We start from the raw sequence: 15195 nt of genomic DNA, 5'->3' as shown, positions 1-15195 counted from the left end.
GATTTGGCGCCGTAGGCATGGAAGAACGAAGGCACTGAAAGGAGCGAATATTCTGTAGTGACCGAACCTGCACTGTCAATTGAAATATTTTTTGTGACTGACGTAGGAAATGTGCTCCTTTTCTTGTTGAGGACAAAGATGATATGTGCTGACACTCTACTCTCGATTCCATTTGACAAATCGCACACCCTTGGTGGATATCGCGAGTTAGCTTAATCACTTTTGTTTCCTGACTTGCACTTTACGCTGTTTATGGGCGCACGCACTGACATATTCTTTTTCTTTTATGTTTATTTGTTATAGAGGCCAAAAGGTAACGTAAATGAAGTAGGTAATAAGAATGTAGATCTAATGATGGATGGATGGAATACAAGAGCCTCTCATTTGAAACTAATTGGTGGCAGTTCTCGCAATTCTCGGCTTTTTCACTTGTATTCCATCAATTTTATGATAAATTGGCCAAGTATTTCTTTATTTCTTCACTGTGTTTCTTTTTTTTTTCTTTTACTTCTAATCTTCTGCCATTTTTCTGCTTTTCAGTCATCAATCTTCCAATCTCTTTTTGCTAACTTTCTCCGCAGATTTATTTCATCTGGGCCTTCTCTCTAAACCACAGGGCCTCCGGGAGAGTGACTGTGCCTGAATAGGCGTGCGGATGTTCAACTGTTTCTACGGGTTTACCACGCACTGCAATGTGTCAGGTTCTTGGTTGAATTTCTTTTTGTAGCTCCGTGTTCTAAGGCATCCTAATCTCGCTTCAATGAATAAAGCATTGGCTCTTGAGTTATCAGAGAGATTCCTTCCTGATCTGCCTTTCCACTTTCCATTTTATATATATATATATATATATATATATATATATATATATATATATATATATATATATATATATATATATATATATATATATATACATGTACAGTTGTGAGTGAGTGAGTGAGTGAGTGAGTGAGTGAGTGAGTGAGTGAGTGAGTGAGTGAGTGAGTGAGTGAGTGAGTGAGTGAGTGAGTGAGTGAGTGAGTGAGTGAGTGAGTGAGTGAGTGAGTGAGTGAGTGAGTGAGAAGACTTTATTTACACCGACATGGACCTCGGGGCAGGGGCTCAGCCAGGGGGAGGGTGTCCTTGCCGGCTCTCCTGCGCCGTGGCAGCAGAGAAGTTATTGGAGTAAGCCTCCTCCGCCAGGCGTAGGACGATCTTTTGTTCATCCACATTTGGGCTGCGGGTGTAGGACTCCCAGGTAATTTGATCAAGGGAATCAGTTTCTTTACACTCCATTCAAACAGGAATTTAAACAGCGCGCCCTCCTCGGCAAAGGTTAGCGGCGCCATCTGTTGGACACAGCGTGACTACAACTCAAATTAGCGCGCATTTTGCTTAATTTGAAGCTTGCGCTTGGTGAGAAGCAAGGTCTCGGCAGCGACGCTCCAATTCTTTAGCCATTGTCATAATGAACTTGGGCTCTTGTCGGTACATAGCAAGGCCCCTATTCCTTGCAGCGCAAAGAAACAACGTCAGCGAAGGCAGCGGCTCGGTCAGCCGGCGTAGGTGACGTCACGAAGCTGCCTGACAGGTACACGTGGCCCGGCGAGGAGGGGAGCGCGAGCTCCTTGACAGCGGGGGCCAGAGCGAGTTCGGCCGGCGCGGACGACTGACCCCGGAAACGAACAGGGCGCTCAGGTGAGTCTGGGGAGCCGGTGTGGGAAGACGTAATGCGGCAATGCGACGCCTTTTGCACCGGCTGCAGTCGACACACGCTGCTGTGCGGTCCGTGGACACTTTAAAGATAGCGTCCGCCCCCGTCCAACTTCGTCAACTCTTTCAAAAGTTAGGGGCATTTCGAGCGACTTGGAGCAAAGCGGTGCTGTTGACCTATGATTGGGGGCCATCGTGGATAGGACACGTATCACTAGAGTGCTCGCTCGCTAAGCCGGTGTCCGACACGCGTCGTTCGGTTGCAAGTGCTCACGCGGAACACAATGCTTTCGTTCAAAGTTGTCGGTCATCTCTGTGATCAACGAAGAACAGCGCTCCTAAAATGTGGCTAGGCTAGCCGATTTGGCCTCACGGGTCGTGCCCGGTCGTAACCTCGATACCCCGTTCTTCGTCCCTCCGTGCTACGGCGCATCCGGTTTCTCTGTGCTCACACGTGTCGATTATCGAGACAGCACAGGTCTTTCCGAAACCCGAAATTTCGTGCAGTAACCAAGGGAATCTTGCACCGGCGGTCGCGCTACCCACGTGGCTTCCTGTACGGGGCTTCCAGTTTATTAAATGCCGCTAGGTTTAAACTGCCCGCGAGACCAGACGTTGTTATCGCGCAGTTTGTTACGTGGCAGTAGCTTTTGCGAGGCGTTATATTTCCAGACAAGAGGAATTCCGTGCCATGCGCTCAACCAGTGCACGAAAAAGCATATCCCTCCAAAAATGCGCTCCTCGTTCGTCTTCGGACAAATCTCTCGTTCTGGTTGTCGTTAAATGTCTGCGTCACAATACGCCGTGTGTATTCGCAAGGACCCTTCTATGTTGCATTCAAAACTTACTGGCTGGGTAAAGGTGTAGCAGTGCCAGGCTCGACGCTGCCGCGGACGTATTCGAAGTATTTAGCGCTGCAATTCACGTCGTATCTGCGTTTATCGACTCGTAACCACCAATAAATAGGTTCGCGCATACACCTCCCATTTCCAAACAGTGTGAACGTTGGAAATATATTTTCCCTAATCGCATTTTTCTTTTCACCGTTTCACTTAAAAACGAGCTGATCTAGCTTTCACCCCCCCCCCCCCCCCCACTTCCTTTTTTATTTTTCTGGGCCCCTTGCGAAGCGTGGAAGTTGTTTTAGCCAGCGGGCACTACGGGCGCAAGGTGGTTTTCCGTCTGCGCGTGCCCTCCTCGATCCCAATGTCAGGGCCGCGTCCTAGCGTGCGAATGGTCAGCAGAGTCATTCATTAGCGGCGGACTCCTCGCTGCCTCCGAACCGGACGCGACGCGTAATGGAGAGCGTGGCGGCGCGCTTACGTGGAACCGTTCCACAAAGCGGAGGAGCAAGAGGGGGAGGGAGTGCCTGGGAGAGGGGCAGACCGGGACGGTTCACGTGGAAGATGCTGCGACGATAAACGCTGCGCTGTCTCGGAATGCAGGGCACGACGATGCATTAACGCACAAGTTAGAAGACCGTGCGATACCCGCCGGATCGGAATCCAGTCGAGCTCCAATCAGCCATGCGTGAGGAGTTTTAGGAGGTAATTTCTCGTCTGTGAAAAATGTGTGCGAAAGAAACGCAATCAGAAGTGACCACACGCTGGATATGCATCAGGGACCGAATTACGCAACGGTCGCATTGTGATGACGTCACGAAAACTGTCGGGAACGTCCCAGTTAGCACCGCTCTCATTGGTAGATGTATCCGCCCGGTCAAAATCGACCTGCAGAAACGGGGTTGATTGATCGTTTTATGAAAGATTTGTAACAGTTTGATTTTCCTTGTTTCGCGGTTCGGCAAATGAGTAGGATGGAGTCAGGCTTCAACACTACTGGATTGAAATCTAAGCTTGAAAAGTTTCACATGCTTTGCATAAAATGCGTTCATGTGTGGTGTCCAATTCCCCCGCATCGCGACGAATTGTCTTCCAGAGTTATGTGCAGCGAGTTTGAAGCCACGCAATAGGAACTTCACTGGTGGTCAAAATAATTAGATGCGCTCACTGCACACAACTTTAAAGATCAAGTATGTCAGTTGGCGACGTAGGTTTTCGAGCACGCAATGCAGCGAAGCCGTATCCCACGATTCTCCATTCCTGGGAACATCACGCACGTGCGTCCATACTCGGCGCAGAGTTAATCACGTCGGGTCATGCAGATCTAACGAGCGACGTTACTCTGTGCCCTTCAATTCTGTCGTGACCTTACGGCAAGGCCTGCCTTGCTCGCACATCACGCGTCCCTCCGCTCACCTGTTTCCTGTGCGCGAGTAATGGCGGGGGCCTAACTCGCTCTCTGCGCTGGACCACGATGAGCGTGAACGCTGTTCCACTGCATGGCAGCTGTTTGCGAGCGGCCGACACGAGAATAAAAGCTCTGTCGTGGCCAGCGCTTGCAGACTCCTTTAGGCTGGATTACAGCCGGCTCCAGTGCGGGATTTTTAATCACCAGGAAGGACGCTGTTTATATTCGCATCCAGGTCTCCAAACACAACGCCGCGGCATCATGTTGTAAGAGAACTACGAGCAGGAAATATATAATACAGGCGGTTGGGTGTAAGAAGCACCGCGGCAGCCATATTTCGATGGAGTACAAAAGACGCCCGTGTGCTGTGTTAAGTCCGCGCAAGCTTAAAGATATCCAGGTGGTTCGAAGTAATGGTGAGGCCTCCGCCACGGCGTCCATCATAACCCAAAGAGTCGCTTCTTGACGTTGTGCACCCCAATATGAAGATTTTAAGGAACTGGCTGACATTATTTCTTTGCAGTATTTGATGCGAAAGGACCATGAATGCAACTATATCGAGCGGTAACTAAGTAGAATACTCAAGAGACGTGATCATACGCATTCGGGATGCCTTTCCACGTATACGCTTGCCAAATTAACAAGCATGCCACACTTCAGCTTTGGATGTACTGCACGTCACGTATGGGACATCCGGTTCCTGCAGATTTTTATTTACGCTTTCAGGCTGCCTAACTTCTAAGCAATGCTGTTACTTTAAGCATGTTATCGGCGTCAGAAGCCGTATTCATCCTTGATAGCATGCTATCAATCATTTCTTGGCGCTAAGGCAAGCAAGGCGGACACGGTGACTGCACTGCATCCTCGCAGATAACTGAAAAATAAAATATGATGGACGATTTAGCACAGGTAGGTGAAATGATAATTTGGCGCACTATATCATTTCGGTGTTTGTTCGAGACCCTGTTTTCAATGGCAAGCATATGCTTGAGACAACGATCAGCGAAATCTGTGATTGGGGGCCTTAACGCTAAGCGCGGAAGGAACTCAAACTGAACTGAGTGATTCTTGAATTTAGGGGGTGGACGCGTTCTAGGGGGGAGGGGGGGGGGGGATTGAAGGGTGGGGTGGTTTGCCCCCCTATTGCCTCCTCATGACAGGGACACTGTTGGGGGGCTATGCCTGAGGGAGGGGAATATTATTAATTAAAAAAATAATAACCAGCGCGAACAACGCATGCACCCAGTGAGCATCTTCCAAGCCAGAAGGCTGGGCGGCCGGGCAGTAGTACACAAAGCGGGGTGCGACGCGCCGCGTACAGTGAAACGTGCCGGCGGCCGCGTGTGCTGGAATGAAGAACCCGTTACGCGAGACGACCTGCAGCGTCGGCAGCTGCGCAAAGACAGCGGGAACAGAGAGGAGGGCGCGCCGGCGATAGCGCCTTCTGCGCGGACCTCGTGTGCAGGCCACGTCGGGGCACCCATATCGCGCGCCACGTTCTTCGTCTTTTCTCGCATTCGACCGGTTTCGCCCGATTCATCGGACCGGTCTCGCTTCGACCCCTTGCGACAGATTCCCTCCTTTGATCCCAGAGGCGCACCTCTCTGACTTCATTTGGGATGTACACAGAGAACGTCTCGATCAGCGGAGCTTTTTTGCTGGTTGAGTTTCATAGCGGACGAATGGCTTCATTGCTTGCTCCGCCTTTGGCCCACTCAGGCCAAAGCCTCGCGGAAAAGGGACACTCGCGACGGTTGAGAGAGACCGAAGGATATAAAGGCACAGGGAAGCACCAGGCGGTGCTCTAGTTTAACGCTCGTTTTAAAATTGCGAACTAAATAGAGAGAGAAAAAAAAGCTTAGTTGTGTTCTCACGAGAACTCGTGCTGTAGTCTTTTTCGCAAGTTGCGTATCAACACTCCGAACACAGAAATATTACGAGCGTTACATGGAAGGATCCGGCTCTGCTGGACACAGAAATGTTACGAGCGTCACATGGGAGGATCCGGCTCTGCTTCTGCCTCCGAAGCGGTTTGGAATAAATATCTAATGAAGAACCATCCACAGCTATGTTTTACGCACACTGTTTACTCCTTTTTAATTAGTCTCGAGAAAAAACTTCTGCACGGAGATGCCAGTGATCTTACTCCTCTTCATGGGCCAGGCCCGGGTTGCCTCAGTGAAATTTCCGATCGTATGATTGATCACACCGTAATATCTAAACTAATGCATACAAATGCGGCACATGGCGTTGCTAACATAGTGCTTGCGTTGTTTCCGTTCGATATCTTGCATAGCCTAATTACATTTTCGACCACCAGTTTATTTTGTTACCGCAAGGACGACGTACTTCTCCTCTTAAAATGAATGCCATAAGAGCGTTTCCTGGCGAGCTCCACGTCTGATCCCTTTTTCTTTTCTGTATCACGGCACGTCTTTGTATATATACGCTGCATCGAAATATACTAATGAAAACCGAATAGAATTTATAGCGTAGAGCGGTAATTGTTATCGTTGTGCTGATTCTATATACAAAAATATGTATACAGTGATTGCGGCATATGCCGTACGTATGCCGGCTTCTTTGTTGTTTCTTTAGTTAGTACAATTTTCCCGTTTCTTAACTAATCTGCGCCAGCGAGATACAATTTCTTGCCGTAACTTTGTGGCTTAAAAACACGACTACGAAACCTTCATAGTAACTTTCTAATAGCATTCGAGAGCCCATGGGGTGGCGACGTGCTTACTTGACAATGGACAGAACGTAGAAGGGGATTTTGACCCAGTTTTCGAAGTTATCGAATGGGGGCCTCACACGTCAAGGCCGCCGCTGTGACGCAATAGTCGCGCGGCGAATGGTCTAGGTACACGTCGCCTTTTCCCAGGCCCCGCGGTATTTCAGTAGCGGCACGCCGAGCTGCACTCGCATATGTCACGGACGCTCTAGCGGTCAATTGTCGAATTTCAAGTGGGTATAGCTTACGCGTTATTGTGCATTTCTCTTGATATTGTTCGTGTTGTTTTCCTTGATCATATTTGCGCTTATTGCGTATTCAATGGCTACCTATCTCGTGTCAGCAGTAACACACGATCTTAGTACAAGCGCAGACTGCTCGGCCACTATCACGTGGCTCTTTGTCTCGCTTTTTAAACATTTTATCTTGTTTTTTTGGTTTGACGAGTGGTCAGAATTTCATGCTGCCTACATGTTATGCATAGATCATTTGAAGTATCAGTGATTGTTTATCGTTGAAAGTTCAATGAATGCACGAAGTGCACTTGCATGTTGGTGTTTAAATGCGTTTGTAAATAACTGCGGCTGCAATTATTGACCTGTATTCCTTTCCCAGTTGACCTGTCCGCTTTTTCTCGCTATGTGGGATGTGCACAAAGCACTGTGTGTCTCGGGGAAATTTCTGGGCAGTAGAAATGAAAATGGAGGATTAGTAAGGATTCGATTAGTGGAGGTTAAATGATACGGCAATAAACTTCCACATATATAGCCTCACAAATTGTCGGAACCAGGCACTGAAAAATCCTCCACTGACAGTCGACATCTTGAACCTTTGAAATGTCATACGTTTTGAAAGGGCGGGTACGGCTTTCTGCCAGGCGTACACGTTTCCGCGTATCCCACGCACAGCTTTGGCGCTTAGGTTTTATAATACATTTTGGGCGAGTTGGTTACATACATTCATTATTACAGCGCAAAGACGGCACGGAACAAGAGGAGGACACAACAGCGCTGACTGTCAACTCTTGACAGTCAGCGCTGTTGTGTCCTCCTCTTGTTCCGTGCAGTCTTTGCGCTGTAATAATGAATGAAAGCTTAGGTTTTGGCAGGCGTTGCGGTGAAGGGAACCCATGTCAAGGCAAGGCTAGGGAATCTGACTGTTTGGAAACGTTGCTCGACTACCGCAGGACCATGAAGACGACACTATTGACGCTGCTACTGGCGGCCGCCACTTTGGCGCTGGCTGACGACAAGGCTCCGCCGCCACCTGCCGGTCAAGATCAGCAGCAACAACAGCAGCAATTCTACAAGCCACCAAATCCAGGTGAGGATAGCGGTTTGCAGTGAGATCTGTCTGTGCTCACAAAGGCACATTTGCCGCGACGGAGGAACCGAGCATACGTGCATTATGAGCGGACACAATGGATAGGCTGGCTGCAGAAGAACGGCTTGGTCTTGTTTTCCCTCTTCCTTCTTTGGCGGATGCATTGTTCCCCGCGCTTCGCACACGATTGTTCATTGTCGGACAAGCTAGCGGACTCCACTGGTTTGTTCAGAACGTTGACGTGCGGGTCTGTCGCGCGCTCTCCCGAGTTGCGCCGGCAAGGGGACATCTGTGTAGTGCGTAGGTCGCAACTGATCGCGCTTTGCAACGCTTTCGCTGCGTTTGAGCATAATCACTGCCTCTCTTTTATTGTCCGCACTCGCCGAAACCGATATATCTTGTTGTGCACGAGTATATGTGGCTGGTGAGCGTTTCTCAGCCATGTGGAACATCCAGCAGCCGTGGTGCATTTCGCTAAACCGTGCACACTGCCTATCTGCGAATGCAGCTCGTCTTTGTGAAGCATCATGATTTAGAACGACCAAGCTGATAAGGGTTTTATTGCTAATATGTACTGGGTAGCAACTGAAGCATGCAGGCAAACAATATCCCAACTTTGTAAAACATTTTGAAATGCTTCAAGAGAATACATGAGGCGTCAAATCGAAATGCAGTAGGTTAGAGTGTTTGAAAACGAGCACGAAAGGGTTAGATCAGAAAGCTGAACACGAATGCACAGTAAAAATAGCATGCGAATACCTAATAAAGTGTATTTCATTTTATTTTCCATACTCTCAGGCGCCGATGCATTAGAGAGGAGATTGGGAAATACAAAGTAAATAGTGGGAAGTCTACAAAGTCTTTGATGAAATGCGTGTTTAGTACACGCTAATAAGAAAATTCAAAGAAAATAGAAGGATAAAAATGGCACACGTAAAAAAAACACGCGAATGACACATAAAACTTAACAGCACTAATCAAAACAACGAGAAGATGACTAACACCTGTTATCGCATAAATTGAGCTTCGTCACAGACTGGTGATAAACTGCATAATCAGCTGTGCAGACGACGGCTGCGGGAAGGTCGCCCCAATATTTTTATATGCGAGGAGTGAAAACACAAAAACGTATTCCTGTGGCAAAAAAATGGACGCAGTCTTGTGTTGATGATCGACGCGAAATAAAGAGCGATAGGTGGGTGTAGTGACCGTGTGTGCAGTGACCGGCGGTATGAAAAAGACACATGCAAAAATTTTCCGCGTTGTTCTAGAGAAGATGCCTAAAGTTAGATTTAATTGCGGTAACACTCGCGGCCCTATTAAAGTAGAAAGGATAAAACGAACTGCGTTATTCAGAACGAGGTTTAATGCAACGGGAAGGGTTATGTTGTGAGGAACTGGGACTTTGCTGACATTTCGACTTAAGTAACTTAACTTTCGATTAGCACTTCTAATTCGATGTGCGCGGTTTCCAGGTTAGTGATGAGGATATAAGTACACCAAGGTACCGGCATGTGTGAATTCAGTCGGAATGCTGTCCGGGGTGTCAGTAGTAATATCTTGCCTGAAAGCTTTCATCAAAAAGCATTAATGCGAGGGTTTGAATGTATTTGCATTTATTCCACCAAAAAGTGACGATCCACATAAGACTGAATACAGTGTTTGTCGTGTTCGGTATTAGCTTCGCTGTATAAAAGAGTCATCTGCGTATAAGTGTATGTTATACACACTCTCTTTGCTGATAAATTTAGCGGTAAATTTTCGCGCAAAGACTTGGCACACCTTGGCGCACGACTGAGGAGAGATCAGACACGAGGAGCGGGAAGTAGGTGGGCGAAAATGAAAATGTTGTGTAGTTTCCCCTGAATGCTGCATTTTTTTTTATATATTTTAGACGTTCCGCCATTTTTGTTTTTAATTTCGTTTGATCCTATTGCGTATTCGTAATGGGTGCAGTCCCGGGCCAGTTGTCCAACTGAATCACAAGCCTGCCTGAGAAAGGTAAGCGCGCGTCCTCTCTGCCACGCAACTGCATCTCTGGTTTACCGGCTTTGCTCGGAAGAGTCTGCAGTTCGCGGATTCCCGTCGGCCGGGGTCCACGGAGCAGGTGGCTTGTGGTTATGCGGAGCGTGACATCTGCGGAGGAGCGTCGCTTTTTGCTCTCGTCCACCGCCGTCCGCGAGCAGGGCGGGAAATGGAGCCCCCATACCAGGTGCCGCGCGTATCACTCCCCGCTTTCACTCAACACGGACACTATTCTGCCGGGTAGAGCTCCCGCACCATGCCGGAGCGCCGGGCTTTTCACTGCTGCGCCTCCGTACTTTGTCTAGCGCAGCCAAAGAACGGACCGCGCTAGCGCAGGTGCTCCGCGTACAAGATGCGAAACGAGTCTTGTTCTTTCTAAGCGCTTGGTTTAAGCGGAGCAACCGCCGTCGACCCCAAGGCGAAGGTAGTGGGGGTGGCTGGAACCAGTAGACTTACATTAACGTTGCCATCTTCCATGTGACTCACAGCGTGCAGATCTGCTACAGCCATGCAAGATAATACCCACTATCTATAAATATGCGTTACGCATGTTTGGTTGTTTTATTTTAGGAATGCTCGAACATTTTCGGAACGCACTAGCAGACTTTGCGAACCCGTGAGGCGCCGGATGCCACAGCGCTGTTGTATGAAAAGCAGTTTCCGAGAAATATAAATCGCAATATAGTGAAACTGTGTGTAGGAAGCTGATTCCAGTACACTTGCAGAGTGCTCATCATACCTGGGTTCTTCCTACTCCATCTCAAATCGTCTGTATCCTATAAAGACGTCCTTTAATGACTTATTTCAACGCAATGTTGTTGGAGAATTGGTTTTTCACACCGCTGTGTCCCGGAGTTGTCTTATCCTGAACACCGCTTTGGGCCAGTGGCGCGCTTCGTCGCTGTTCAGAAACAGTGTGGAATTATACCGAAAGTGGAAAATGCAGATCAGGAAGGAAGCTTTCTTTGATAACTCAAGAGGCAGTGCCCTACTTTTTGAAGCTAGATGAGGGTGCCCTAGAACACGCAGCTACAAAAAGAAATTTAACAATGGAGATGACGCATGTGCTGTATGTGGAAACTCCAGTGAAACAATTGACCATATTATACTCGAATGCAATGGTATCCATCCGGAAGTTGGTGCAGGCGCAATCACTGTTCCTGAAGCTCTGGGGTTTAGAGATAACAGTGGCCGGGTGAATAAACCGGCGGTGGAAACTAGCAAAAGACGACTGGAAGATTGGTGGCTTAAAAGCAGAGAAGTGACATAATGTTAGTAATGTAGGAACAAAATTTAATAAATAGAATGATGGTTTAGTTAACCATTCTAAATCAGTAATTAAGATATAGGGAAAAAATGAGCATGATAGCTACTGCTACCACCCCGTTTCAAAGGGGACGCTTCTATATTCTATCCATCCATCCATCTCTATAGATCTGAAAGTCTGCACCTGAAAAATTATAACAGTGTGCGAAACCTTCTCATTTCTCTTTTCCTCTTGACGCAGAGGTCGTCCGCACCCACCTGCACAAGCTGTTCGATGAGGAGCTGGACAAGGACGGCGATAAGTACGTGTCCTCGGCCGAGCTGAAGGAGTACCTGAAGAAGTTCCACAGCCGCCTCATCCTGGACAGCATTGACAAACAGTGGGAGTACTTCGACAAGGAGATGCAGGAGAAGCTGCCGGGCGTCAAGGTGCTCAAGTGGGACACGTACAAGAAGCTCTCGTTCCCCGACCGTGACCTGGACAAGGCCGCGAGTGAAGAGGCCAAGGCCGCTCTCGCCATGCTCGACCGCACCGAGCGCCGCTGGAAGCTGGCCGACTTCGACGGCGACGGTGCGCTGGACAAGACCGAGTTCAAGAGCTTCCTGCACCCCGAGGAAGACGAGCGCGTGCGCCACGTGGTTGTGACCGAGGCCGTCGAGCTGATGGACACCGACAAGAACGGCATCGTATCGTTCGAGGAGTACATGGACCATCTGCGCCGCGTCTCCGGACCCGAGAAGGACAAGGACAAGAACTGGGCGCCGGTGAGTATAAGTGCCTCGCGCACTGTCTTTCTGGAAGCCTGCGCACTTCTTCAGGGAGGCGACGTATTTGTCCACAGGCCGTATTCCATAAGCTTCCATTTTCCGTTTCCCATTCATTTGGTCAAGCGCCAGCATGACTGCAGCATGAGACGGAAGCAGCGAGTGGCTAGTCAGAGAAATAGCGAGATATCATGGCTCTGCCACTCGCCGCATGTGTCTGGCAATCACTGGCTGCACTACGGAGGAAATGCTTAGATCGCCACTTGTGAGGCAGTGGTTGGGTCGCTTCCCACGGATGCTTGAAAGCTGCGGCTGCGCCATCCATCAACAGGGGCCAGTGCCAGAAGAACAAATTGATCCGAAATGGGAAACCAAAGCTTATCAACGTGGCTGGAGTGCCATGCCCGGCGCTGCAAGGATCATAGTTATATCTAGAACAAAGAGCAACATGAACTTTTGTTTTGTTATATGCTTGAACCAGGCCACACCTTCGAACCTTGCATAGGCGAATCGTATATGGGAGAGAAATGAGCCGTGAAAGGTGTGTGTGTGTGTGTGTAGATGCTGCGTCTTGAAGCAGACGCTGAAGACATGCATGAGGGCATACATAGGTTACTGGCGAGAGCTGTAATTTTTAATGGCAGAGCTGTGACAGAACGGGCTTTGCGTACTGTCGCAAACAGCAGAAGGTATAGCCACGTTGTAAGCTCTTATGCGAGGCATGCTGGGAGTATAGGTGCCATATACTGTGAACATTTGGGTTTTCTGTTTTTCTGTCTGTCATCAGCAGCTATGAAAATGGCCTTCAAAAGTATTCCGTTTACGAAGGGTCAAAAATATTGTTTTGCTCATGGACTTTTGCATAAAAGCCAGACACTGAGGGCTAAATTTGCTACAGCTTATCCATTATGTGATAAGACACAGTATAAATGTCTTTCACTCCTGTGCCACTCTGTGGCAAGAGGATTTTTTTTTGCACTGATAGCCAGCGTAAATTCTTTTTCAGAGACTGCAACATCAATTATGCTATTTCAAAAATAGAGCAGATTAGGAAGAAACTGAAAATATTAAAACGCAATAAAAGCATCAAGAGAAATTCTAGAGGATTTTAACAAGAGAAAGACATTGAATAAATTTTGTGGAATAACAACGAATGTCCCCAGACAGTAATAGTCGAAGGGAAAAAGTGATTGTCAATGCAGGAATTAAGAAAGGTTAAAGGGTGTTCAAGCTTGTAACCATAGAAGGCTTGTTAAAGTGCATATGTGTTGGCGATGTGAAGGTTTGGGAATTAGCTAATGTGTGCAGTAGATCCAGCCGTCATACGAGGCCGCGTGGTGATTGCATAACTCCTAAGGCTATGTGGAAGGAGAAAAAATATAACACACTTCGCTCGCGTCCCTCGCTAATGTCTCCCCTCTGTATGCGTGGCAGGCCCAGCAGAGCCACTTCAGCACCTACCTGGACAAAGATAAGGACGGCGCCCTGAACGAGGCCGAGATGCGCGACTGGGTGCTGCCCAGCCACGATCGGGAAGAGGGCGAGGCCTGGAGGCTCATCTCTGTGGGCGACGTCAACCAGGACACCAAGCTCACCAAGGAAGAGGTGGCCGCTGCGCCCGACTACTTCATGGGCATCTTGCCGCACGAGTTCTGGCAACAGGAGGGACACGCCGGCGGCGTCAAGCAACGCGAGGAGCTGTGAGGTGTCATCGACCGGCTCGCGTGGTTCCCGTTTCTGGGGCCACATGTGATACGCCAGCCGTCAGACTTGTCTGCCGAGAGAGTGTCTTTCATCGGGAGCGTGGGGGAGCCAAGACGTCATGCATCATGCCGCTCGTTACAGATACAGCTGCCTAGGGAGCTTCAGTCATTGGGGAGAAAAGGAGGGCGTGTCTGCACCGGCTGTCGAAGAAAGCCACTTAGGCCAAGCGTACAAAGGGGAAAAAGATCGTGCATTAAAACTATGGCTTAATTCATGAAAAAAAGTTGTTTCGTGGCAGAAAGCTACGCGTGTGAACATATATAGCTATGGCGCGCTGTGGAGGTTCGTAAGCGCAATCTCACGTGATCCCGGTTACGAAGCAGTTGTCTGAACCGGCACTTTGCCACAGTGCTGCAGCCAATGAGCTTCGCGTTCGATCCTGGATTGGATATTTATTTGATACGAAGCTAATCATCTCGTTTGCATAGAGTAGATTCTGATGGCAATATTTTTCGAAATCAGTTTTTTAATTAGGCCAACTGAAGTGCTAAACTGTTATTTATTTTTCTCCTCCAATGGGTGATGTGCTTTCGTTGATGAAGACAATGCAGTATTTATATGCCTTCTCTCTCAACATTTTCCTGGATGACGGGACATTGTACAAATACTTTATCTGCGTGTCATCATTTGAAAAAATAAAGTGAACGAAAGTCGACAGTACACTTTTATCTTCATTATCTGTGAACAGCCTTCAGAGGTGCTTTGAATTCAACGGTATGTTTTTGAATTTCTATTGGCTATTTGCTTCCCGAGATCATTGATGTCCATCTACAAACCTGCGCGATAAACCACCAGTTTAGTTGCAGCATACTAACGCGTTTAATTTTTTTCCGTTACTCCTGCGCTGTGACTCTTCCAGACTCGTCGCAATGTCGTCCAGCGAAGAACGAAAGTTGAGACAGATAACGTGATCGCCGTTTTCCATTATGCGTGTACTTCCTGGAAACACCGCACAGTGCCATTTTTTCTTTTCCTGAGAGAACAAGACAAGGTGATTCGGAGAACGTTGGAGGTACAAAAAAAAAAAACTGCCCACTAGAGGAAGTGACCGCGACCATGGTAGTAGTTTATTCGAACGATCTCACTCGGGACGACTTCCCGCAACAATCGGCTTACTTTGCAAATCACTAATTTAAGGGGCAATTAAGAGGGTCACTCGCGGCAAGAAACGGCCAAACTGAATAATCGGGGCACTGTAGGATCGCAGCCAAGATTGATGCAGTTGCGCAACTTCACGGCACATCCTTCGTAAATTTCTAAACTTTTCTGCGCGAACTGACTTCCTGGTTCCGCTGGCGTATTCCTCACGAAGTACCGCTGCAAGCAGCGGTGACGGCAACCAAGGACATCCCTTTGGCCAATCATTGTTTAGATGC

At 48.3% G+C, this 15195-nt stretch overlaps 1 protein-coding gene across 2 annotated transcripts; it reads left to right on the top strand.

Moving 5' to 3' along the window:
- Nucleotides 1-1477: 1477 nt before the first annotated feature.
- LOC146188734 (calumenin-A-like) lies at nucleotides 1478-14479 on the top strand. Of its 2 annotated transcripts, none has more exons than XM_084603904.1 (4): nucleotides 1478-1677; nucleotides 7863-7999; nucleotides 11532-12055; nucleotides 13490-14479. In XM_084603904.1, exons 2-4 carry the CDS (start codon nucleotides 7867-7869, stop codon nucleotides 13757-13759), a joined length of 927 nt encoding a protein of 308 aa, XP_084460030.1. In that variant the 5' UTR covers nucleotides 1478-1677; nucleotides 7863-7866; the 3' UTR covers nucleotides 13760-14479. The 2 variants fall into 2 exon arrangements, with proteins under 2 accessions (XP_084460030.1, XP_084460031.1); XM_084603905.1 differs by lacking the exon at nucleotides 1478-1677 and adding an exon at nucleotides 6791-6909.
- Nucleotides 14480-15195: the final 716 nt, after the last annotated feature.

The sequence above is a fragment of the Amblyomma maculatum genome, chromosome 5 (assembly GCF_055883805.1).
Source record: "Amblyomma maculatum isolate TAMU_Amacu chromosome 5, ASM5588380v1, whole genome shotgun sequence".
In the NCBI taxonomy this organism is placed as follows: domain Eukaryota; kingdom Metazoa; phylum Arthropoda; class Arachnida; order Ixodida; family Ixodidae; genus Amblyomma; species Amblyomma maculatum.
This window is presented reverse-complemented; position numbering and strand designations above follow the sequence as displayed.

Excerpts from the sequence above, each read along its gene's own strand:
- LOC146188734 (XM_084603904.1), top strand. The coding sequence starts at position 7,867 with ATGAAGACGACACTATTGACGCTGCTACTGGCGGCCGCCACTTTGGCG. Across the intron at positions 8,000-11,531 it reads CTACAAGCCACCAAATCCAG|AGGTCGTCCGCACCCACCTG; the intron begins GTGAGGATAGCG and ends CTCTTGACGCAG. Across the intron at positions 12,056-13,489 it reads AGGACAAGAACTGGGCGCCG|GCCCAGCAGAGCCACTTCAG; the intron begins GTGAGTATAAGT and ends TATGCGTGGCAG.